We start from the raw sequence: 27,393 nt of genomic DNA, 5'->3' as shown, positions 1-27,393 counted from the left end.
TCCAAGTCACTGATGAAGATATTGAACAGTGCAGGCCCGAGGACCAAGCCCTGGGGGACCACACTACCCACATCCCTCCAGGTCAAATAAGACCCGCCCACCACCACTCTCTGGGTGTGGCCCTCCAGCCAGTTAGTGACCCATTTGACTGTGTAGGTATCAACGCCACAGTCTCCTAGTTTTTTTAATAAGAACAGGGTGAGAGACGGTGTCAAAGGCCTTCCTAGAGTCCAGAAAGACTATGTCTACTGCTACACCCGTGTCTAAGGATTTTGTGACCTGGTCATAGAAGGCCACCAGGTTGGTCTGACAGGACCTGCCTCTAACGAACCTGTGTTGGTTGCCCCTAAGCATAGTCTCCCCTGCTGGCCCCTCGCACACATGCACCAAGATAATTCTCTCAAAAAGCTTACCCAGGACCGAGGTAAGACTGACTGACCTATAGTTTCCTGGGTCCTCCTTCCTCCCTTTTTTGAAAATGGGAACCACATTGGCCCTTTTCCAGTCCTCTGGCACAACACCAGAATGCCATGAGTGCTCGTAAAGACTTTCAGATCACTAGTTACTCCCTGAGGCCCAGGGACAGACACATTACACATAAATCAGTTTAAGTGATCAGAAACCGGTTTAAAATCTGTAACAGAATAGATGTTCAGTGCACATAAACCAGTTTGAGAATGGCTGAAACCAGTTTGAGATAAACCTGGTTGAATGTAATATCAGACTTAACTGATCTGACTGAAACCAATTTATGCAATGTCTGTCCCAGACCCCTTGCTGGTTTAAGATAAACCAGAGACCCCCAGCATTCCAGCATGCTCTCTGGGCTGGGCAGGGCTCTCTGGGGGAGAGAGAGGTGGAGAGCAGGGCTGCTCCCATTCACCATTCCCTGCTAAGCAGGAATTCCCCCTTCCCCTCTGCCTTGCTGAGGTGTCTATGTATTAGCTAGCAGACCACATGCTGGCTACAGTCTTTGATGAGTCAACAGGCAGAATCAACAAGTAGCTGGTAATGTCCCTCTACTGTTTTCTTAATTGGGCAATAAACACGGTTATCAATTCCCTGCTGGGCTAATCAGGAGGACCTGCTGGAGCCTGGCCTCACCCCCATCAGCTCAGTACTATGGAAGGAAGGGAGGGCTGCTCTAGTGCACCCCAGCTTCTAGCCTGAGCCACTGCAGACATATGCCTGCATTTCTGGGATATCTGTCCAGTTACAAAACTAATTTAGCCTAGCCAGGTTACAGTAACCTGCGAAGACTGAATCGATTCTCACTCAGGCTTTTTGAATGTCTGTCCCTAGAGAATATTTGACTAGACTGAATTTACCCAGGGCAGCTTGAGTGCAGTGCTGATCATTTGCTGGTCTACATGCAGCTAAAAAACTTTTAGCTTGGTTTGAATTAGCATTGTTATTCTAGCCCCAAAACTGTGGTATTCTTCTTTGAAGTAAATTATAATTAAATGAAATATGTGGATGAGTTTATAACATCTCTCTGCATTCTCTTTATTTTGTTGTAGACCATTATTTTATAATTTCTCATTTTTATTTACTTTTTCTTAGGATGCAAGACCAAATGAGTCGGACATGCTTGGCTTTGCCCCTGTTTTAACACTGACTGAAATACCACTTCCAGTACCTGTCTGAGTGTGAATCTCAGAATTGAGAATGTGAGATAAAGTAAAAATTAAATATGCCTGATCACTGATATTACAGGGGTCAACCTGTTTTGAAATACGGACCTGATCAAGTGCAATAGTATCAAACCTAGTTCTTTACTAGTACTATTTATTCTTAGTGGGTGCTCACTGTAACAGCGTCTACAGATGTATTTTGTTTCTTGGTACATTTCAAACCCAGTAAAGAAAGGCTTGGAGAAAATGGAGACAGTTGTCTTCAGATCAAGAACTGGAAGTAAATAAATCGTCTAGAGTATGCTTTGCCACATAAATGTTATCTAAACATACCCATATATTGTTTATGGTGGAAAACCTATGGCCTGTCAAATTAGTGCTACAGGGCAATGAGAACTGTTTCTTTCAAAAGAGGTACATCCTACACTTAGCCTTATGGTTAAAAGCTAATGTTAAATATGCACCTAAAATGTCATTTATTGTGGATTTCATGGTGAACATAATGCTGAAGACTATCGCCGATTAAATTTAGTGATTCAACTGTCCAAGCATTCTTTTGGCTTGCCACCTGAAGCAAGAAGTAAGCCAGAACCAAAACTACACATCTGAAGCATGCCCAATCATAATATAGTCTACAGCAGGAGTGAAATTCACAACTAGATTGTCTCACAATATAAACAGCATAACCTGGATAAACATCCTTGGATTTTGTAATCAAACTAACAACACTAGCTCATCTCCATTTGTTTCTTCAGAATAAAACTGTTTCTATTACCCATATAACTCTAGAATTTAAATAGCAACTCAAGGCAATATTTTAAAAACACTGCCAAGAAGTCAAAACTTAAGATACTCAGTTTATAGCTATGCTTTCTACAGAGTTCAAACTATTATCAATATTCAAATTTAAGAAACTTGTATATAAATCAGAAAATGCAGAAGATGTACAATACTTAATCAAGGATAGAGTTTCAATCCTAACTTGGCAGTTTCTTGTTTTGGTTAATTACATTTATATTTTTTAAATCAAAGGGACCATTTGTCATTTCTCAGAGAGGAAACCTTCCGTTTATCTCTTGTAATTAGATTGTGTCTAGCAAGGAATACAAAGTGGATAGTATAAAAGTACAAGTTCAAATTAGTTCTGTCACCGAAGACAATTTTTCATTAAAAGAAAACTGTGGCAAAAAACCAGCAATAAAAGTTCACTGAAATCTGTGAAAGACAAATCAAAAAAGGGAGCTTTTTTTGGTTTTGCTTGGCTGAACGAATTTCATAGGAATACAATTCTGAGAAGTGCTATTTTTGAGAAGAAGCCAACATAGTGTCACAGTTTCACTTCTTCCACATAAGCAGCAACTTATTTTGTGAAACAGAACTTTTCTGTTCTCTGACAGCAAGCGACAGAAAAGGCCCTGATAACTTCCTTCAAGGTCACATAGTGATTGGGGCTCTTTTTCTGCATCCGGTGAACTGCTACTTGGCCAGAAGACCTCCACATACTGCACTTTTAAATCCACAAAAGGATGTATTTAACTGTTAAATCATGTTCCATGGAAACACAGTTACATAACTGTGGGATACATCTAGAAGAAAATTGAATTACAGCCTTTCATAGGTTTTCTGAAAGATTGGCCTTGGATAACGATTCAGAAAAGAAAAATCAAATGAAGTGAAAACAAGAGAGATTTTACTGTGGCTGATTTACACATGATAATTCCATCTGCAGTGAACAGCACCAGTCAGATATGCCCAAGTCTATGAGCTGACTATGAAACAGACATGCACAAGTGAAACCATCTGCCCATAGAAATGACTGCTACTTCAAAGCCTAGAATGTATTTATTTGACATAGACACAGCAAAGTGTCACCATACCTGCAAACACATGTGTGCACGCCACCCCCAACCAACCAACATTTTTTCCCCTATAGCTACTTGTCAGCTACTAACAAAACTGAACATAAAATTTTGCATCCCCATGCGTGGAACAGCCAGCCGTTAAAAGATGTTCTTCATAAAAATCTGGGAAAGATTTGTCTGCTCCAATTGCACATTGATCACACCTCCCTATATAAATCAGATTTGGGCCATCACTCTTATTAGTGCCTAATTTTCACTACATGAGCACTTTTTAATGGTATTATTTTATTTTGATAAAAGAAAATAACCAACAACATCCTACTGATGCCTAGAAGCACAGAAGATGGCAGACCTTTTCAAATGATGCCAATATCAAAATGTTAGTCACTTTAAAATATAATCATGCTATCTCTAAACTTGCTTTTACTCAAATATTAGGCACCAATTCTGTGTTCAGGTTGGCATACGTGCCCCATTGTGTCCATGCCAAATCAGAGTACAGAAACAGATCCTGACTGAATAAACCCCTGAAAATGTTTGAAACAGTTTCCCATTGGTCCCTACTTAATCATCTTAATTCCTTTCAATTTTTTCAACAAGTTGTATGAGGACACATATGTGAATATGCTGGGATTCTTCATCTAAGATTTTACATATTTTTAAAATATTTCTTTTTCCAAGAAATCCTTTTCAGAGGAATACCTTTTCCACATATAAATTGTTTTGTGACTGTTCTGTCATCTGCTCTATTGACTACCAGCCACTCAAATCTTGTCCAAATGCACCACACAAACCATAGAGATATTGTGCTAAATGAAGACTACTCTTGGTATCTGGAATTACTGAAAAAAGGAGAAGCCCATGTTTAAATAAGAGAAATACTGGAAAATGAAGGGATAATGTTTTGTTCAAGCCATTGCCAGGTCTCCATCTATGGGCTTTGTGTTTTTAATAGTATATAGGCAACTGACCTATTCTCCAAGTAGCAAAAAGTTGTCTTTGTATGCTATCAGTCTTAGACTTAAATCAGGCAAGGAGGTATACTCCTTGCAAGAAAGTTTTTTGACGGATCTGGACTTGAGTATTAGAAGTGAAACACTTCATTTAATTTAATGCTAGCTGGGTGCATCTATACAAGACATTTACTGTGCAATCGACCAGTTAGCCATGCAATAAAAGTCTCAGTGTCTATACTCATACTAGGCTGGAGTAAACTAATTTACTCCATAGCAGGACAGTATTTACAAGTAAATACTGCCTAATAAAATTAAATATGCCTGACCATTTTCCAGCCTAATATAAGTAAACACTCCACAGAAGCACACATGTAGATGCTGCCACAGCTGGATGGGACATGGGGGTACTTTAGTATGGGGGCTACCTGCTGGCTAGCCCCCACTGAAGCACCTTTATGTCCCAACCAGCCCCTCCGCACCTTGTTGAGCTGGCGGGGAGGGGAGAGCAGCTGTGGGCTGGCAGATTGAGACCCATGGGGCCCCCCTGCCAGCCGTGGTTGCTCTGACCCAGTTCAATGTGCTGCGCATTAATAAATTCTAGAGCTTATTGCTTCAGAGTTTATTGCTCCTAAGTGTACATTCAAACAGCATACCCTGGAGCAATAAGCTCTTGAGTTTATTCATGCACAGTAATTACATGTGTAGATATGCCCACTTCCTTATTTTACTCTGAGCTAAATAAAATATGTACTCCTACTTTACTGTAATCACTTTCACCAATGATTTTGTAATAGTTTGTTTCCAGTATTAGAAGAAGTGTTGTTACAATATCCGAGATGCAGGGAATTTAAATTCCATTTATAGTATATTTAGTCAAATTCTTCATATATCTTTAAATGAAAAACTGTCTAAATTTTGGGTCCAAACATAAAAGTTTACAATGTGAATTCTAATAAAAAGGAGGGAAAAAAAAGAAATACAAAAAAACCCAACAGAACTGTAAATAGAAATGTTACCTTAAAGTACCATATTTTCTTGCATATGACACATACCTTTTCCCCAAAAAACTAGCTGCTGGAACCTGGTGTGGTACATTATATGTGAGAAATGTGGTAAGAGCAGTTTCAACCACTTGCACGGCAAAAATGAGAGTACTGCACACAATCATAGATTTCATGCACACTAGGGGCTGGAAGGGACCTCACAAGATTGAGTCCAGCCCCCCTACCATAGGCAGGAAGTTTTCTGGGGTAAAAGGCTTCCAGCAAGATATGCATCAAAATGCCTCTGGAATAAGTCCAGAGTAGGTGCTTGCACCACCTCTGAGGGGAGTCTGTTCCAGACCCTGGATGCTTAGATTATAAAGGAGTTTTTCCTTATATCAAGTCTAAATCCAGCCTTCCAGAAGTTTTTGGCCATTAGATCTTGTTATCCCTTGGAGAGCCCTGATGAACAACTGTTATCCCAGCTCTTGGTGCACTCCCCCTTATATACTTATAGGCTGCCACCAAGTCCCCCCGAGCCTTCTTTTCTCTGTACTGAAGAGCTCCATGTCCCTCAGCCTCTCCTCATAAGGCTTGCTCTCTTGGCCTTTGATCATGTGTGTGGCTCTCCTTTGGACTCTCTCAAGCTTATCCACATCCTTCTTGAAGTGTGGGGTCCAGAACTGGATGCAATACGCTAGCTGTAGCCTCACTAAGGTCGAGTGGAATGGGAGGATGACACCCCGGTTTTGCTTGAGATGCATCGGTGAATGCATGCCAGAGTTTGGTTTGCTTTGCCAGATGTGGCATTGCATTGGTGGCTCATGTTCATCTCACGGTCAATCAAGACCATCAAATCTCTTTTGGTCATAGTGCTAGCAAGTGTAGCACTGCCGAGCCTATAAGTATGCTGCTGCTTCTTCCTCCCAAAGTGGAGCACCCTGAACTTCTCTGCTTTAAATGCCATCATGGTTTGCCACCTTGTGAGCCTGTCTAGGTCAGCCTGTATCCCCAGCCTATCCTTCAGTGTGACTGCCTTCCCACATAGTTTAGTGTTGTCCGCAAACTTTGCCAGTCTGCATCTGACACCCAAATCCAGATGTTGCCTTTGTTTTTCCCCTGACTTTTCACATATCTGAAGAAGGACTTTGTTGTTCTTGATTCCTGTGGCTAGCCTGAGTTTGGTTTCTGCCTTGGCTTTTCTGGTCCACTCTCTACAGGTGCGGGCTAGTGCTGTGTAGTCCTCCTTGGTAATGACTCCTGCTTTCCATCTGGTGTAGGCTTCTCTTTTCAGTTTCAGGAGGTCCAAAAGTTCTCTATTTAGCCAAAGGGGTTTCCCAGCCCACTGAGTGCATTTCCTGAGGGACAGAACGGACTTTCCTTGTGCTTCAAGGATTTCACTCTTAATGAACAACAATTCCTCATGGACTCCCCTTTCTAAGGGGCCATGGTATCTTAGTGCCTGGCTGACCAGTCTCCTGAGTTTCTGAAAGTCAGCCTTCCCAAAGTTGAGGATTTCTGTTTTGCTGAGATATTTGCCCACCCTGCGTTGGACAGAGAAAGTGATCAGCTACTGGTCACTGAGCTTTCCCTTGATCCTCAGGTTGCTCACAAAATCATTCCCTTCCCCCAGAACCAGATCCAGTACTGCCTCTCCCCTAGTCGGCCCATAGACCTCTTGCATTAGGTAGAGGTTGTCGGTGCAAGCAAGGAAGCTATGCAACCAGTCAGATTTGGCTGTGTGCTCTCCCCATGAGATGCTGGGGAGGTTGAAGTCCCCCCTGATGACTAATATTGGGAGCATGCAGACTCAGCCAGGCTGGGAAGTCTGTAATCCACAGGGAGAAAAACAATAAGCATGGTCAGCTCCCTACTTGCTATTCAGCTACTTATTATGAGGAAAAATCTTTTCTTCTTCATTCTGCCTTTCAAAAACAAGGTTTTAAAGGAATACTGCATGCAAGAGAATAAGATTTATGTAGGCCTTCAATCTCACGATAGAGCTATGGCAATGATGATGGGTTGCAGGATGAGGGCCAGTACAAAAAAGGGTAATTTTTATTTTAAATCTTTTTTATGAACCATGATAATTATTAGCATTAAATCAATGTTCAGAAACTTTTCGGTGAATATTTAAACCAGAGGTGGCCTACCTGTGACAAGTGCCAAGGGCAGCATGTGTGAAAGATGCATGGTAAATCAAAGAGGGAGAAGGCAGCACAGCAGCAGACACTGCAGGAGATGGAAAACAGAGCAGAAGATGAGGCAGGGAGCACAGAGCAGGAAGCAGAAAACAGAGCAGCAGGTAGTGGGACAGGGGCAGGGGATCAGAGTAGCAGCTGGGGAAGGCTCAGGGCTAATTTGTGGCACACTTGCCAAAAAAAGTTACCCTCTACTGATTTAAAATGCCTGAGTGACAAATTAAGTAATAAAAATTGCTTTAGTACATGAAGCCAAAACTGTAAGGAGTAAAAGGTAAGAAAGACCAAGAAAAAGGGCAAGGGCTTAAATACAGAATAAAGAAAATTAGCAATCAGAAAAGTGACAAATTTAGGAAGCACAGGGAATCATGATGTAGGGTGAGTATGGTCATGTGGATAAACCACAGGACAGTCAGTTCAGGGCTCTGCTCTTGCTTCTGTCATGTGCTTCCTGTGAATTTCCTCAGTTGCACTTCCTCTTTGGGCTGCAGTTTCCTCAACTGTAAAAACAGGGATATTGCTTGCCTGCTTGACCTCTCATAGATAGTATAAGGATGAATTCCTGTTCAGTGTGTAGGGACACCTTAGATGGAATGAAATATAATAAAACTAAGCTACTGTTTAAGGGTGCATTAGCAGCAGTTACCAAAACTCATCCTAGTGGAAATAATTAGTGACTTAAAAGAATAAATTTCTTAAGCCACCAATACAAATACCAGTATTTGGGATTTTTGATCATCTCAAATGATCTTCTTAATTAATGGAAAATGATCCCCATTACCTGGGGGAGGTTAAAAACCACTAATTTAGATAGCTGCTTGAAATAGGAAAGCTGAAATTATTCTAAATGAAGTATTAGAGAGTCAGGGCTTTCAACACATCCATCACCTCTGGTCAAAATGCTGCTGAGCATCCTACATGCAAGATGAATACCTTATTATTATTATACAGCAAAAGAAAACAGATACTGAAACAGCAAGTAGAAATGACAGCTATCTGAAGCACAGCATCGCTAACTTTCCATGCTAGTATCCGAAACACACAAGAGTGAAAACACTTTTAAAAGCACCCAGCAGTTGATCGATTAAAATATATCACCCACAGAAATTCTTGCTTCACATATTTGTTGGACCATCATGGCTACAGCATTTCAACACTAACAAAACAACAATCCTAAAATCTCAGCCTAACTAATTCAAAAGTTTATAACTCCAAAATAGGCTTGGCTGCAGCACCTCCTACAGAAATAAAAAGCTTTCTCTATCTATAAGGACCTGATAAGAAAAGCAGACATATCACTGTTACCCCTCCCATAAGATACCACACTTGTCACTCCTCCACAAGCTGGCTTGCATTTTTAGTACAGCAACATGGTCAAGCCTTTGCTGCATTAGAACATATGTCAGTTTTGTGGCATTGCCTAGTAACATCCCAGCCATGATCTTTCATTCAGAAGCATAACTTGCACAGGAATTCAAGAAAAACCAACCAAAATACCAGTAAATGGCAAAACACTCCTTGGGGCAAAATCCTGCTCCCTCTGAAGTCAACAGCAGGAGTGTAACTAGGATGGGGCAAGAAAGGCGCACACTTTGGACACCGATGTGTGCGGTGGTGGTGGGGGGCGGAAAGATGAAGAAATGCTGTTATCACAGCTGCATAAACATGCCAGCAGTAGGGCAGCAGATGCAAATTGCCACTGCCCCCATATGTTGCAAGTGCCCCAGGCTTGTGGCTGTGTTGCTGTACCTCTGGTCAACAGCAAAACTTCCATGGGCTTAGGATTTCACCCAGGAAAAATCCGCAGATGTCCTCCAGGTGGTCAATTATTTTTCCACAGAACACCACAATGTCATATAGCCCAGCCCTGGAAGGGAGTCCCTAGTCTCTGGAGGCATACTTTCATATGTGCTAAAACTGACGTGTGGGTCAGCTAAAGAAGTTAAAACGAAAGAAGACAAGTTTCAGGATATATATTCATTATAGCAGGAAGAACTTCAAAAACAACCCCCCACTTTGCCTAAAAACAAACTCTTTATAACTTTAAGTGTGGGTCACAATCCTTGATATTCTTGAGATTATTTTATAAATCCACCTTTAAAAAAAAAAGGTACTTAACTAAAAAAAAAAAAAATAGATTAGATGATTTACAATGTTCCCTTCTGTTATAACACGTGATCTATTTTAGGCATATTGGCCAACAGATTTTACAAGTGCATCCCTGAAAAATTCCCTTTAAACTGGAGGTGCACAGGGCAATACACAGCTGGTGGCAGCCAGATGGACATTAATGCTGCTTTTGGGTTTATATTTCTGGCTGTAATTTGATACTACGGTTAGAAGTCCTTAAGAAATGTAAAAGTTCTTTGACTTGCTGGGGGGGGAGGAAGGAAACCAGCAAAACAAACAAACTTATTGCTTACATCACTCCAGAAATTAAGAGTCAGCTGTTTTTTAAAATTTTACCCCAGCATGACTGGATATCACTTTCCAGCTACTGCATGATAGATCACATTCATGCATCCCCAAATATCCAGTACTATCTAGACATAACAGGCATATTAAGAGAATATTAGCACCTCCTGTTCTGGATTAAGGCTGGAAGCTCCTCAAGAAAAGGCTTTACCTACCTCATGTTTGAATGAAGCTGAAAGATCCTTAGGGGAGTGCTCGTCTCTCACTTTCTAGTGTGATATATAGCCTTGATCCTGACAGGGGCTTACTGATACTACTGGAATCCAAATAGATTATTTTTTCTTTAAAATATTACTCTCCGTGGTACAGTCAGCTGATTCAGGACAGTTGTCTTTTGTACTGGTATATATAATTACTTTAATCACAAACTCCTTTATTTTTCTTTTTAAATGACTCGATGAGACTGAACAGAAAATCTCACGGTGCATGAAATTGTTCTGTCCTAAGTGCAGGACTTTGCACTTGTCCTTGTTGAACCTCATGAGAGGCCTTTTGGCCCAATCCTTCAATTTGTCTAGGTCACTCTGAATCCTAGCCCTACCCTTCAGTGTATTTACTATTCCCCGCAGTGCAAGCTTGCCGAGGGTGCACTCTATGGCTAGGGACAAACATTACACAGAAACCAGCTTAAGTGATCAGCAACTGGTTTTAACCTGTAACAGAACATAAATTCAGTGCATATAAACCAGTTTCAAAATGGCTGAAACTGGTTTAAGATAAGCCTGGTCAAATGTAGCATCAGACTTGACTGATCCGGGTCAAACTGGTTTATGCAATATCTGTCCCAGACCCCTTCCTGGTTTAACTTAAACCAGAGTCCCCCAGCATCCCAGTTGCTTTGCAGCCCTGGGCTGGGTGCTCTGCTTCAGAGAACAGGCTGGCTCTGCCCCTGTCCTCCTTAGCCAGAGCTCTTGGGGAAAACTCCAGGTACAGCAGGGTCTGCCTGGCTTCCCTTATTCCCCCTTCCCTCCCATCTCCCACACCATGGATCCCAGCTCCATGGACACTAGGCATGTGGTATGCTAGCTAATGCTGAGAGACGTCTGTGTGTGTGTATGCCTCCAATTTCACTGGGACAGGACAAAGGCAGACAGGACAGTGTCTGCTTAAGTCTTTCTGGAGCTAAATCAAAAGGTTAGCTGGTAATGTCCCTTCTGTTTCTTCCTTGGAAAAAGCTGTTTAAGAGCTTGAACTAATGAGAGAAGGTTTTATTTTGTTGATAGGCTGATAAACACTTATCAGCCCATCAACTGCTGGTTTGCAGCCTTGTCAGGCCTGTAGATAGTATGAAGAAGCAGGGAGAGGCAGAATGAAAAGCTCAGTATCATCAACAAATGCATGTACTGTACACCTCCCCCCACTTTGCCTCAGAGTGCTTGCCAGGGGCTGGCAACACTCCTGCCACTTGAGCAGCAAACAGGGATAAGCCTGGGACTGTGCAGGCTAGGGTGGGGGTTTATACCCCTCTCTAGTCAGAACATCCTGCCAGGGCCTGGCTACAGCCCCCTCAGCTCAGCACTGATGAAGGGAAGAGAGGGCTGCTTTAGCACCCCCTGGCCCCAAGCTTCTAGTCTGAGCCACTGCAGGCATGTGCCTGCATTTCTTCAGTCCAGAGGTAATGTTTGTACAGTTGCAAACTGATTAAATCTAGGCAGGTTAGACTAACCTAGAAGAGTGAATCAAGTCAGGCTCATGCTTTTTGTGTGTCTGTTCCTAACTTATGTAGCCTTCCAAGTCATTGATGAAGACATTGAACAAAACTGGCCTTAGGACCAACTTCTGGGGCATTCCACTTGATACTGGCTGCCATCTAGACATCAAGCCATTGATTGCTATCCTCTGAGCTCAATGCTCCAGCCAGTTTTCTATTCATCTTACAGTCCATACTTCCAGTCCATACTTCCTTAGCTTGCCTATGAGAATGCTGCGGGAGACTGTATCAAAAGCCTTGCTAAAAAAAGAAAAGGTACACCACATCCACCAGTCTCTCTGCATCCGCAGAGCCAGTCATCTTATCATAGAAGGCAAATCACATTGGTCAGGCATGACTTGCCCCTGATGAATCCATGCTGACTCTTCCCAATCCATTTCTCTTCCAAGTGCTTAGAAATAGATTCCTTGAGGATTTGGTCCGTGATTTTTCCAGAGACCGAGGTGAAGCTGACTGTTCTGTAGTTCCCTGGATCCTCCTTTTTCCCTTTCTAAAATATGGACACCATGTCTGTCCTTTTCCAATTATATGGGACCTCTTCTGATCACCATGAGTTTCCAAAGATGATGACCGGGGGCTCTGCAGTCAGTCACATCAGCCAATTCCCCTAGCATCCTTAGGTGCAACTCATCTGGCCCCATGGACTTATACACATCGAGATTTTCTAAATAGTCCCTAACCTGATCTTTCACTAGTGAGGGCTTCTTACTTCCGCCGCAAACTGCTACCAGTACAGTAGCCTGGGAGCTGACCTTGCCTGTGAAGACTGAGGAAAAAAACCCATTATTGAGGACTTTAGCCTTTTCTGCATCCTCCGTCACAAAGTTGCTTCATCCATTCAGTAAGGAATCCACACTTTCACTGATCCTCCTCTTGCTACTGACTTACTTGTAGAAACGTGTCTTATTATCCTTTAAATACCTTGCTAGCTGCAACTCCAGTTATGCTTTGGCCTTCCTGACTGCACGTCTGCATGCCTGAGCAATGCTTTTATATTCTTCCTTAGTTATTTGTCCAAGTTTCCACTTCTTGTAAGCTTCCTTCTTGTGATTTAGTTTACTGAAGAGTTCCCTGCTAAGCAAAGCTAGTCTTCTGCCATACTTGCAAGGCTTCTTTCAAGTACAGCCAGTTATCCTGGACTCATCTCCCCCTCAGTTTAGCTTCCCAGGGGATCCTGCCCATGAATTCCCTGACCAAGTCAAAATTTGCTTTCATGAAGTCCAGGGTCCTTACTCTGGTGCTCTCCATCATTCTTTTCCTCAGGATCCTGAACTCAATCACCTTGCGGTCACTGCTACCCAAGCTGCCATCAATACTACGTTCCCCACCAATTCAGCCCTCCTTCTCTTCTCCCCTGCCTGTCCTTCCTGAACAGTTTATATCCTTCCATGACAGTGCTCCAGTCTCCAGACACTGTCACCAAGTCACCAAGTCTCTGTTATTCCAATCACGTCATAGTTCCATGACTGTGCAGCAAGGTCTTCCAATTCTTCCTTCTTGTTTCCAAGGCTCTGTGCGTTTGTGTACAGCACCTGAAATAACTAGTTGATTGCCCTGATTTCTCAGGAAGGATGAGAGCACTTCCTCTGTTGCCCCCTCCTGCTTGCTCTTCCTTCAGGACTCTCACTTCCTCACTTACCTCAGGGCTTTGGTCTTCATCCCCTGGCGAATCTAGTTCAAAGCCCTCTTCACTAGGTTAGCAAGCTTGTCTGTGAAGATGCTCTTTCCTCTCTTTGTAAGGTGGGTCCTGTCTCTTCCTAGCAATCCTTCTTCTTGGAAGAACATCCCATGGTTGAAGAATCCAAAGCTCTGCTGGTGACACCATCCACACAGCCAAATGTTGATTTACAGGATGCAGCTGCTCTTGTCTGGGCTATTTCCCTTCACTGGAAGATTTGACTAGAACACAACCCAAGCCCCAGATGACCTCATCCTTGTATTCAGAGCCCTGTAATCACTTCTGATATGCTCAGGGTCTCCCCTGGCAGTGTCGTTGGTGCCCACATGGATGAGCAGCATGGGGTAACAGAGGGCTGGATGAACCTCCGTAGCCCCTCCGTGACATCTCGGATTTGGGCTCCAGGTAAGCAGCAGACTTCAAGACAACAGGTCAGGTCAGCAGATGGATCCCTCCATGCCCTGCAGAAGGGAGTCTCCAACCACCACCCATCGCTTCTACTTGGTGGTGGTTGTCTCGATTCTTCCCACCTTAGGGAGGCCTCACCTGTCTTCCTCCACCAATGGAACATGATCATCCCTCTCTGTTGCTAGGGCTGCAGATCTGTTCTCCAGACGAACCACTGCCGGTGGAGGTGAAGACCTCTGCTTGCTGCCAGAAGTCACAATCCTCCAGCTTCCGCCCTCTTGGGTGTCATCTCTCTTCTCCAGTACCGCCTCTGACATTTCTTCCTCCATAGTCCCAGAGGTCTTCTCTAGCATTGAATCGATGAACTCCTCATGGCAAAGGATGCTTTGGAGCCTTGCCACCTCGTCCTATATTTCTCTTACCTGCCTGTTCTCTGAGAGATGCCACCAGGAGATTCTGCTCACACCGCAGGTACCTCCCCAACCTGGCCATCACTGGAAGGAATCTGCAAGTTGCAGTCAAAAGAGGGGACCAAGCTAGCTCCTCAAGCCATATTCCCTCATAGTCAGGACCAGAACAGTAAAGTGTGCTGGGAGCAGTGCCCAGGGCATCCAGGGCTACGGTCTGGGTATCTGGCAGGCCGTCTTGAGATTGAAGCTGGAATTTATATATTATTTTCCTTCCCACAGAACAGTTACAGACACCAAGGGGCATCCTCAAGAGAGACCAAGGGACATCCTCAAGTTTCTAAGACCACTTCTGTTTTTTTCATTTTGGTCCTGTATGTTTATTTAAAAAAATACTACAGATCACTTTAGGTATGGTTAAGTACACTAGAGGAGAAGTTTCTGTTGAAGGAAGATTTCTCTTTCTCCACACTTTGTTTATTTTCCATGGGTAGGTTATTTTATTCAGCTTGGCATACTATGTGCCCATGAACGGCAAGAAAATTAAAGTTACTTTCTCTGAAGGGCAAAGAGCTTTCATCTTAAAGACAAATCACTTAATAGTGCCATTTTTCCTTTTCCATAACTACTTAAAAAAATCCATTCTATATACATACATGGTCCATCACTGCCTAATTCTGTAGGAAAGCACACTGGTACAGAGCCTTACCCCAATGTGGAAACCCTACACAGTCCATGGAAATGTATCTATCTGTTGGATCTGAGAGGAATACTTAAAGGGTTACATGAAACCCAGGCCTTACAGTCTCAATTTTGGCAAACTTAAAATAAATGTTACCTTTTTTTGGCCAACAAGATGACACAACAATGTCACTGAAGATTAGCATTCCACAAATAAGGAACAACCTGAAAAAGCAAGCAAACTAAAGTACAGTATACTGCATTGCTCTCGTAAGTCAACCCCATGGCTTATTCTCCTGAATACAATGGTATCCTACAGAAATGTGTCCATATGCCCAATTTTTGGGGATTCATTTGCAGGTGAACCAATTTTTATGTCTCTTTTGGAGGGGGAAAAAGGGTCTACTTATAATTGGAACCAATATTACGAAACCAAGATAACAGTATAACAGTAACATGATCCATGAGGTTGCACATTATGGGGCATCATATCCTCACAGCTCCATAACACAGCAGGCACAACAGTTCCCTTCCACAACCATGTCTTATTTTTCATTTTCAAAAATTATATATAACATTCAAGTAGCTACAAATACTATTAATATATGAAGCTAAAAATAAATTTGAAAGTGCTCTAAGACAATATGCATCTGCACTAGTCTTAAATAGAATTCTGTTAGAAGCCCATTGTGCTTATAAAGAAATAGAACATTGTCAAACAGACAGTTGACAAGATATTAGGCAGGTCACACAGATTTATTTTAAGATGCATATTTGCTGGTTTGTGTGAAAAAAGAAATCTTAGAAAAGGCATTCACTCTTAGATGCATCTAAAGTAAAACTGGTTTTTATGTAGCCAAAAAAAAAGGATTAAAAATGTTATTATGCCATTCATTGACTAAACATGTGGCTGGGTTGCAATGGGTGCAGACACAAGTGGAGCTCCCTGCTGTAACTCAGAGCACTTTGCAGGAAGCGCTCTGAGTTGTAACCACCCCCCAAACCAAACAGAAGTTCACTGCTGGTTCCAGGGGGGAGGGGAATCTAGCTGCTGACTATCAGCCTGCATATGATTTAACAACACCACCTCCTCCCTTCCACTCCATGCTATTTTCAGAATGGGAGGGGGGAAAAGGCAGCGGAGGGAGCTCATTCTAGGGAGTCCTCAGCTTGCAGTGGGAGGTGGGTAGGTGGATTGGAGTGACAGGCTGGGAGGCAGCACAGACAGAAATTATTGAAGGTGCTCTGTTCTGAAGCCTCTTCATCTAAACCCTCATGCAAAAGTTGGATGAAAATTGTCGCTTCTGTCTGGGCCCAATGTGTAGATGGGGCTGAAGATAAATGCATAGCAAGCACTTCCCATACCATTAAAATCATTAAGACTTTAATCACTTCACCTAAGCCATGAACCTTCTCCCATTAATGTAAACAGATAAAGGTAACTTACTACAGAATTTAAAAAATAAATGCTTACATATTCACAGCTATAACATCATAGACTTGGAGACAAGATTGTAAGTCTAACTGTAATGACCATACATCTGCTGTTTCCGTGGTCTCTATGCTTTTTCCTCCCAAGCTCAAATTGTTGCACAAGTAAATTTAATTGTTTGACAAAAATGTAAGAATATATTGCTCTTACAAGCCAGCTAACCCTTGGAAGCAAGGCTGAGTGAAAGATATTTAGGGGATCTGAAGATAAAATTCTCTTATGACTTGATCCAACTCGTACTGAATCAGAGTTGAATTAATATGTAGTCAGAAGGAATATGCTTAAATGTTTTTACTCTCTCAACTTGAATACTAACCTATGCGTGTCTTTTTGATGTTTTCTTTGAAGGAGGGTGTTTTTGGCAGCATATGGCTATCATTATGTTCTGAACATAGTCCAATACAACTAAGCAGATTGTAAATGTTATTGTGGATTTGTTTTCTTTTTTTAAAGGGAAAAAAGCATTGTTGCTTATTCAGCAAGACACTTTTGAGGATTTGACTATGAATTTTTAAATACAATTAATTTTAGAACAGAAAACTGGACAAATGCGGTTAGGAAAACAACAACTTTGTTCTGTTCCCCATACGGACAAAGTTAACCCATAGGGAGAGATGAATATATTGTATAAAGAGGGTCCTCAACAGAAAGTCTTCATTAAAGCACCATCCAGTCCAGTAATTATAAACTCCACATAATGAGTTGCAGAACATTCCCTTCATCTCCCTCAGCTGGGAAATTAAGCCCCAAGGCAAAGCTTTCATTTCTCATTCCTTTCTTCTCTCCACCTCCCCATCACTAACAGTCAAGTGCTTTGTCCAACTCCAAAAGCAGAGAAAGCTGGAGCCACAGAGATTGTAGGAGCTTTACATAGAAGGTGACTGCACATGAATTCAATTAACCAGTTAAAATGCTGAGAGGGATCTCTACAAAATGTACTTGTTTATTTGGAAGGTCCAGATTGAAACCAAAGCTGTAGCCCTGTTCTTGAAACACTGCTTACAGATCTTGATATTTCCAAGCTCAAGAACAAAAAGCCCTGAAAAAACACCCCCCAGCCCAAAAGAAATATGCTAATGAAAGCAGCTTGCTGTTATGCCAGTTTCTAATCTCTTTCCAATTCATGCTATTCAAGGTTGGACCGTTTCAAGGTATTAGCTGATTAGCAGTCCCAAATTTTTTCATTAAAAGTTAACTTTGCTTGAATGTCTCTTCAAGTATATCTTAATTTAAATTGCTACTTCCAGGAAATTTCTTCCAGGATTTTTACGACAAAAAAATGTATTTTTTCCCCCACCACTGAGACTAAGTTTAAAAAAAAAAAAAGTCATAGAATCATTGAAATAGAGCTGAAAGGAACCACAGAGGTCATCTAGTCCAACTGCCTGTTAGAGACAGGATTATTCCTATCCAAACCATCCCAAACAAATCCTTGTCTAACTTATTACTAAAACTACACAATCAGCACTGGTATACAGCTACAAAAGGTATAACAGCAAAACCAGGTAAAGAAGGAGGACAGTGGCAGTCCATGTCCTGCTGCTACAAGGGCTGTTAAAATGCACTTGAAGAGGAAGCAATTAATTGGATGAGATAAGTAGTTTCTTGGAGCACTGTTTCTGCCACACTGGTAACCAATGCATCTGAAAACATTAATACTTTGTCTTTGCCCATATCCCATCAAAATCATCATGGTTATTTACAAAAAGAAAATAACTTTGAATTCTCACTACAAAATGCAACATACCGCTATGTCAGTTCAAGTGCAGCATTAGGCACCTGACAGGTAGCTGTATCATTAAAATGTTTAAGAATGTTACTTTTAAGATCAGATTAGTAATTAAGAGTTAGATCTTATATTTTTCCATCCTTTCAGAGACAGGTTCCCCTTAAAAACCTTAACGAATAAAATAGATCTTCATACTGTGAAGAATAAAAAAAAAAGAATAATATTCTAAAGAAATTCCACTTTAATAGCATTAATCCTACTGTGGATACAGGTCTACTTGATGCATAGCTTAATTTCCTTCATATTAATAATAATAATAATAAATTTAGGGGCCTCATCATAGCAAGCAAGGGGCTACTTTATAGAAGACTGAAACAGACAGCTACCTGGGTTAGTAATCTTCTTCCACTTTACAAATGAATCTAGGCCACATCCCATTAATACTTGAAAATGAGACCTCTGCACAAAACTTAAATACTAGAACTGGAAATGTGGTAAGTAGCAATTCTTTCCTCTCAAGCCCAAGCATGGTGATACAAGACAGTGTACTGGTTACAGGGATTTTGAGAGACAGGCCAGGCAGACTTCCTGAACCTGTTTTGGACCATAAGATTGCATCATGCTTCTTACAAAGAAAGGTGAATGTCATGGTATCTATGATGAGTTTCAGTTTGGATAACTACTTTGACTCCTGAGTTCCTAACTTTCAGTAGGCAATGGAGGTCTTGTTATTATCCTTTCCTAAAGTATTGCTACATGCAGTTAAAGAGTATACAGCTTTCACTTTAGAGACTCCCTTGAAGTTCAGTGAAAAGTTAGAAAGATTCAGAAGAGATTGTAATAATTATATGCTAGGTATAGTATGTGAGATCATTTGGAATCCATGAACAATCTATATTAATAAATTAATGCTTTATCAACTGAACATCAGGAAGACTTTGTTATTTATTTTTACTTTCCTCTCCTTCTACCCTTTTAGTAGGCGATTCAGTTTTGACAATACAGTTGTTCCCTGAGGGAAGGGAAATGTTACAAAACCAACCCTCTGTACCTATTTCTTGAGGGTACAAATCTATTAAAGAATCACTTAGATAGCTTGGCTGTTTAACTCAAACTGTAGCAAGCTGTGCTTTTATTTCAGGTGCCCTTTTGGAGGGAAAAACAAAAACGGGAATCTCTATGGAAAAAAAAATGCAGGTAGGCTGCAGGCAGCTGCAGCTGATAATAGAAGGGGAAAAGTAAAGCAAAAACAGCTGAGAAGGGTTGGGAGCAGCAGGCACAAGAAGGAAAAAGGTAAGTCTTCAAGGAGAGCACAAAGCTTGCAATATCACAAGAAGTTCATCTGCTGCCCACCATACTTGGCACCCATAGGGAACTTAGCAAATTCAAAGCACATGAAAAGACATTAGAAGAGACAGTCAAAAAGTCTAAGGCTGAATTGATTCAGTCTTCGCAGGTTAGTCTAAGCCGCATAGATTTAAACAATAAGCAACTGAACAGACATTCACTTTTGATTTCAGAAATGCAGCCACATTCTTGCAGTGGCCCTGGCCAGAAGCTGGGGGGCTGGGTGGAGCAGACAGCTTGGGACCAGACTAACCCACCCACCCTTTGAGGAGGGGGTGAGGTACAAAGCATCCTGGGATGATGGTGGACTGTGTATTAACTTGAATCTGGAGGGGATCTGGGACAAATTCAATAAAACTGATTTATGTAAAACAGTTAAGTCTGGTACTACATCCATTCAGGTTTCTCTCAAACCAGTTTCAGCCATTTTGAAAGCAGTTAATATACACTGAACTTCTGTTGCATTACAGATTTGAATTGGTTTCTGATCACTTATATTGGTTTGTGTGTAACTTCTGTTCCTAGCCCAATTCATTATTTGAAAAAAGAAAAAAAAAAGAAAAAGGAAAAAAATATGTATCTTGTGCGTCACCAGCATTATAATGAAAACATAGGGTACAGAAATAAGTTATATTTGCCATGCAGTTGGCCCCCTGAAAGTATTCTACAGCCATGCCATGACACATGAGCATGGCTGCAGAGTGCTTTAAAAGTGGCTGATCACACAACAAATTAACCCTCATATAATGAAGGATCAGATGAATGTGCTCCAAAGTGGACTGCTTCAGGAAATTTGTGTTCCCTAGGGTCAATCTGTCAGCATGATCAGGGCTGCATCAGCCCAGCCCCACCCCTAGTCCTTTCTGCAGGAAGGGCAGGGGGTGGAAAGATGGGGAAGGGGAACCTTCAGGCTGGGATTTGCCAAGCCCGATGCATCCTGGCATAGTAGCAAGACATGAGGAAGGTAAATGGCTAATGTTATAAAGTGGATGAAGTCAACTTAATATGAACCAGACCATTATCCCTCTAGCTTCTGAGTCCATACTGGTGTGAACATACTGATTTGTGCTATCATTTAAACAATACTCACCACATGGAGGTTTTAAATACTTCTATTTACTCCTACCTAGAGAACAGTGGGAGAACCAGTTATGGAGACTGTACATTAAAACACATGCATTGATTTCTAAAGACATTCAGTTTTGTCATGAAAAATAATACATGGACAGGCACCTGTAACTGGAACGTATGCAACGAAAATGAAACAAAACAAAAACAAGACGACTTCAACACTACTACACTAGTAGATCTCTACCGTTCTGTTACCTTTAATTCTTGCTTCCTGTCACACAAGGTGTGTTTTGAAGAAGCAAATTGAGTCATCTTTTTCATCATACACTGAGGCACACAAGTTATTTTTCACAGTATGATCACCGTCTTTCATATGTGGAGGTTGCTCACTGATCATTCCTACAAACAATGGGCAAGACTGCATGCAGATGGCTGCATGCCAGCACAGCAGCAAAAGCAGCTTACGTGATGCTTACTGTTCTGGTATTTCCAAAGTTGGAACAGCTATATAAAGAACATCTTGAAAATTTCAGTAGCCAACTCAGGTTTTGTTTTTTTCTGAGTACTTCTCCAAGGACATTTGATTCTAACACTTAAAATAATCAGAAAAACAACTTCAGGAATCCTCGCCTAGCCATTATCATTTATCTTGACAAAAGCAAGCCCCAAATACCAAGATATTAGCTTCCCTTTGCCCTAAATAATTTAATCTCCAGGCCATTGTGCCCAAGGGAATTGCATCTCTGATGCATATTCTTGATTCAAAGTTGCCTTTCACCTACAGGATCTTCCATCCTCAACTGCACTCACAGCCTACTGTGAATACAAGAGTATAACTTTGTTCCTGGCAGAAGAGATCATGTCAGTTCTATTATGTCATTCACATTTACCCACCAAAATAAGATGAAGTCCCAAAGCTACTAAGAGACACAAAAGTTAAGTGCAGTTGCTTTAGTGAGCGTGCCCAAATTCTCAAAACACAACTAAAGGAAAGCTCAATGAGGACACATGTATTGCAATATCAGCAATCTCCTTTATTCAATTTTTCACTGCACTGAGAACATTCAAGATACGTTTTAAAGCCCCATCATTTTAAAATAGATTATTTCTTGGTACCCAATGAAAAACCTAGAAAACACTGGCGGTGGGAGGGAAAGGACCCTTCTAGAATCTCAAAAGTTATCCTAACACATATGAGGTTTTGAGCTTTTTCAGTTAGAACAGAGTTTATCCATCACTTAGAACGCAGTCTGTTTTGATGCTCTTCCGTTTTTACACTGTTCTGAAGTGTTCCAGAACCGTCTCGGTGATACCTTGTGATGTGCTGCTCCTTAAGTTGTTCCAGATACTGGTAATTATTTCTGACGTGAGATTGTGGCAGAGATAGATTAAGAATAACTAAATACAATGCATTCATTCTCTTTTCAGGATGGGCAATAGAAGGGAGAACACTCACTGTATACATCTCAGTAAACACCCGTGTATGCCAGTAGTACAATTCCAGATCCTGGGGTCTCACGTCACAAAAGTCAAAGTTGACATAATATCTAACTTGATAAAACACAGATAATTTTAAAAACATAGCACTAGATATTAAGAATCTTGTAAACTAGACTCCACAGCAGCAAGAGTAATTACATTAATTTCTAGAAGTGTTAGATACTTTATTATAAATGTATTTATATGATGGTCAGGGAAGAGGACAAATATTCTGGAAGAAACAAAAACAACCTTCTAACTATTGCTAATAGGAAATATATGGTACAGATTACACCTTAGATAGTTTCTCTTTACTTGATAAAAATGGAAGTTGACTCTCCAACAGCAGAATATGTTAATTTTCAGACTGCTTGTAATCAGACTTAATACTCAAGAAAAAATATTATAAAATCTCTTTTGAGTTTTCAAGTCTATTCAAAGTCAAAAGCAAAGAGGAAAGTAAATACTCAGGTGCACAGATACCAAGCTTGAAGAGACTTACTGAACTGAGAACCTTTCAAAAGAACCTTACAAAGATATATTTGTAGGCCCTTTCATAGGCCAAATGTAATCCAAGAGAAAACTTTGGATCTAAATTTCTTCAATGGTAGGGGGTGTTCAGATCTGGGATATTGTTTCATTACAAATACAGCTCATTATGCTCACTGGACCACTGAAAGGCGTCGTCTTTCAACCATATAGCTTAGCATCAAAAATATTAAAAATCAGTGGGTGTTTGGATTGGCATATCTACTGCAGCTCTGTTCCATGCACACCAGATCCCAAAATGGATGCAGCACAGCAGCCTTGAGATTTGAGTTGGGCACGCATCAGTAAGCTTTGCTTCAGGCACGATTGCGTTTGCTTACCAAATTTCAAGTTCCGGTGACCACATAGGTAAATGCACTACAGAAGCTTACAGGCAACCAGAAGTGCTTTTGTTTTCTATTCCCTTTCTTTACTGAGAATTGCTCAACCATTTTTGTTCAAATGAAAATAGACTAAACTGTGTTACTAGGCAGAAAAAAAATAAGTGTTAACAAATTCTTACGATTTGACAGATGCAAGTAACTGAATAGAAACATGTGCAACCTAAACTACAGATAATTTTCTATCTGTAATAACTTTAAACAGGGTAAAGGAGTATGTAAAACAGGATAAAAAGTTAATTTATTTAGATTCATGTGCCTCAGTGACCCGAAACATTACTAAAATCCACTTGACAAGTGCAGTCTTTATCATGGAACAGTCTAGGATAGACCTAGGTACCAAAGACTAAAGAGAGATAGGACAACATTTACAGAAAGCTAAAAAAGAAAAAAGAATCAAATACCAGAATGAGATCACTTTAGAAAAATACTGTTTTTGAAAGAAAGCTTTTAAGTTGGTTGTTATCTACAGAAGACCGTTCACAACTATCTTGGAAGTGACATCCCATGTCAAGAATTCTAGCCCTATGAGGACACAGGCCCCTCACCTGGCTGCCATTCTGATGGCAAGTCTCACATGGTTGCAATATGATGGCTCTGGCCAAAATCCCACATTGTATTGAGCTGTTTTCACAGTAAGAGAAGTGAGAGGGTTTGGTTTGGCTTTGCTTTTTGCTGTAAGAATAATGGCCTTGAATCAACTCTAGATGTTGAGGTACAGCAGGAATGGACAATTTATGGCCAGTCCCAATATGCAACTCCTATCTTGTATAGCTGTTGCCAAGAATTGACAAACATCAGTTTTGGTTTCAATTTAGACTTGGTCATATCTAAAGCATCTAGGGCTTTGTTCTGATTTCAGATATATAGGAATATTGTCCACTCATGACCCCAATCATCTTCCCTATATGGGGAAAAAAAACTAAGAGGGAATAGTCTTCAGAAGGACCCCTCCACATGAAGAGCTCCAGTGAGGAGAAACTTGTTATCGGTACAGAGCAGAGAAATGTGTGGCAGGCACCAGCTTCAAAGCCTGGCAACCAGCCTCCAGTACTGTAGAATTACTGAGGTTAAATACTGCTATTTTCTCATTTTTAGACTGAGCATAAAGATTTGCCTGAAGTCACACAGGATAGTCTGGAGTCATAACAAAACAAAGATCAGAACTAAATCCTAGTTCAAATCTAAAGCAAAGCAATTAAATCTGACATACCAACAAGTTATGCATTTTGTGAAATCTGAATCAAATCTCACTGACTAAGAAAGCTCAGAAATGAAGTGCAGAAGTATACAATGTATTATTTTATAGTTGGCAACTCAAACTTACAAATTTAATTCACACAACACTGTCATGGCTAGGTTGCATAAATGATCATTTTGTAAGTGGTCTTATTTTATATAGACAATATAAAACATGTTATACATACAAGGCAGGTTCTTAACTATATACTTCTCCAACTGAACTGAACATGAATGCATATAAATACCAACACAGTTCCATCTTATAATGAATAACTCCCCTAGCTTTTTAACCTTGCTAGCCTTACCTTCCTTTAGTTCTCCTTTCATCTCCTCTACACAGAATGCCTTACAGCATACATCTCTGTATCAAGCACAGTAATATGAACTGCTACTGAGAACCAGAGGACACAGTGGATACTTGTATGCCGCTTAATTAAGTTAATTATTCCAAACAGAAATGCTCCCACTTACACATACCTGCTTCATCCAAATATGACATTTCAAAAGGCACAATGTTGGAATGTATACCACCTCATCGAGCTGCTGCCCTTAATCCGGTATACCCTGCAACACTCATGCATACCAAGTAACAAAGCAGAACTGGAAATGTGAATTGAAGCAACAGAATAGGGAAGCAATTTTTGGTTGTCACCATTCCACAAGACATGCTTTCAGTTCTGCAAGGGACTATAGCTGCCCTATTTAGACCAAATAATATCTCCACTGTTTCGTTTACTTCTCAACAGAAGGAAGGTTTCTACAGAAAGCTTAAACTGAAGGAATTTAAGAAACAGTGTATTTTATGTGGCATCTCCCATACTAACAATTTTGGGATGGCAAATGCACCGTATTTTTCCCCTCTTATTGTACAGGGCTTCTAATGAAGATCTGTCAACAATATGTTATACTGAAAGTTACCAATGAGACAAAATAGTCCAAATATGAAAAAATGACTCTTTAAAGCAGTTATCTCTTTCCTTCAAGCTGCTCCAGTGACCCTAATTGCCATAAATCACTGGTTAAACCTACCTTTAAGAAAACACATTACTTATAAAGATTTAGTTGATAATTTTGATGTACTGTGAAGTACATCAAATGAAATGATGCACTGTAGACACAGATACACACAACACAAATACTAAACGTATTCAAACATGTATATGCATAAATATGATTATTCATTCGCTATACATACTGAGAAAAAAAAACAAAAGCGGTCAACTCCTACCCTTACACTCTGCACCCGCATCACATTTTCCTTGCTATGATAACCTTATCTGCCAAAGTTACTAGGTAACATGTAATTTAAACGCAATTAAGTCACTAAGGGGGGGAGGGAGCGAGGGGAACAAATATAAAAGTGAGACACACCTGTACTGTTCTTCAGAAGGATCCACAATTCTGCAATATCCTGGTACAGCAAAGACATTAGGCTTAAGGTCATATTGCCACAAATCAATTTAGTGCAAAGTAGTCCCATAGACAGTGACCTATTTATCTGTAAGCCTGCCTTCCCAACACAAAGGAAGCATAAAACTCCATCCTTCCGTCAAAGCCAAGCGACACAGGACACAATACCTTTCTTCAAATGACATGCAAAGCAAGCGTGCCTTTCAGCAGGGCCCGAGGTCCACCAAAGGGTTAGCTGCTCACTGGCTACGCACCACTTGGTTTTATTGTTTGAAGAACAGGGACACCTTTAGACTTATTTTATTTGCTCAGAACATGAACACATTCACTGTTCAAATACTGTCAAAATAAGAACACGTTTAAAAATTAATTAGAGCTGTGTTACTGTTGCATGTCAAAAACCTCCCTTTAGGAGCCCTATTTTAAATAAATGGTAACCTATCAAGTATACCCATCTTTTTTCTCCCTCCACACAAGGAAATTTACTGTCCAACAGACAATTGCCTTTTCTCAATGAGCCTTCTGACCAGAAAATTCCTTATAATTTAACTTGATACATATATTTAACGGGGGAATCTCCTCACCCTTGTTTCTTTGAAATACACTAAAGATATTTCACTCAGTGGTAGCTGTTCCTGCTGAAAGCACAGAAGTCCATCAACTGTGGTGCAGACAGGCTTTTCTAAAAAGCATCATGTTACATTTAAAGTCAGATTACTGGAATAGCCACAACGCTATATATATTTAAAAAAAACACTTTCAATAAGATCAGTTACAACCAATTCTTCAAGACTTTCCACATACTGCTGCTTTTGCAGTCTTGTTTTATCTGATCCTTTACTATAACTGCTGAATGCTAAATTATCTGTGAACTAAGGGTGTCAGTTATAATAAATCACTGGACTTCTCCAGGGCCTTCCATCTGGACATCTTAAAGCTCTTGACAAATGTTGACAAATTAATATCCATGCCACTCCCATGAACTAAGTAAACACTGCCATAGTGCCACACATGTGGAAGTTGAGCCAAAGAGAGCAAGTGACCTGCTCTAGGTCACATATCTGTGGCAAAAATCACAACTAGAACATACACCTCTTGTACAAGCTCACATTCACTCTCAAAGTTTAACAAATTTCCACAGCTTGCTACTTATTAGCTACCTCTTATCAGCTTGTGGGACAGAATGCTTGGCCCAATGAATGAACTCCTATTTCCCATACATCACTTGTAGGTACAAGAGTCTTATTTGTTCCTGAAATTCAAGGCAACCTCAGGGGAAAAAACCTTCCCCTCTTCCCTATAAGGACAGTCAAATCCTTCTGTCAAAAACCAAAAAATTTACTGAAGCCAAGTGGTCTGTCAGGATGGAATGGTTAAGGCATATTACTTTCTGTTGTCAAGGGCCAGCAAAGGAGCATTGTGTCTGGTATCACACCTAATCACCTTTAACTTCCCAGTCTGAATAAGCAGGTAGCCAATTACAAATGGATTGATCGGGGGGGGGGGGGGGGTTGTATACAGCATTAGCGCTTAGAGCAAGACTTCAATTCATGCTGCTGGAGCTGTAATAAGAAGCCTCAACTGTTACAGAATCACAGAATCAATGAGTCGGAAAGGACCTAGACAGATCATGGAGTCCGACCCCCCGCCATGGGCAGGAAGGAGCTCTGGGGGTGGCAGGGGTCATAAGACCCCAGC

General features: G+C 40.8%; 1 protein-coding gene across 5 annotated transcripts in view; it reads right to left on the bottom strand.

Annotated features, from left to right (window-relative positions):
• Positions 1-27,393, bottom strand: part of MCF2L (MCF.2 cell line derived transforming sequence like) — a 270,182-nt gene that overhangs the window by 157,681 nt on the left and 85,108 nt on the right. Inside the window, exon 1 of one of the 5 annotated variants that reach the window (XM_019524971.1) lies at positions 24,763-24,850. The exons of the other annotated variants lie outside the window; for them this stretch is intronic. Within the exon in view, the coding sequence (XP_019380516.1) occupies positions 24,763-24,784 (22 nt within the window). The 5' untranslated portion in view covers positions 24,785-24,850. Of the gene's footprint in view, positions 1-24,762; positions 24,851-27,393 lie in introns of those variants that run through there. 5 annotated transcript variants of the gene reach the window in all.

This window comes from Gavialis gangeticus, unplaced genomic scaffold, assembly GCF_001723915.1.
Source record: "Gavialis gangeticus isolate Ggan-Ray unplaced genomic scaffold, GavGan_comp1, whole genome shotgun sequence".
NCBI classification, from domain to species: Eukaryota; Metazoa; Chordata; order Crocodylia; family Gavialidae; genus Gavialis; species Gavialis gangeticus.
This window is presented reverse-complemented; position numbering and strand designations above follow the sequence as displayed.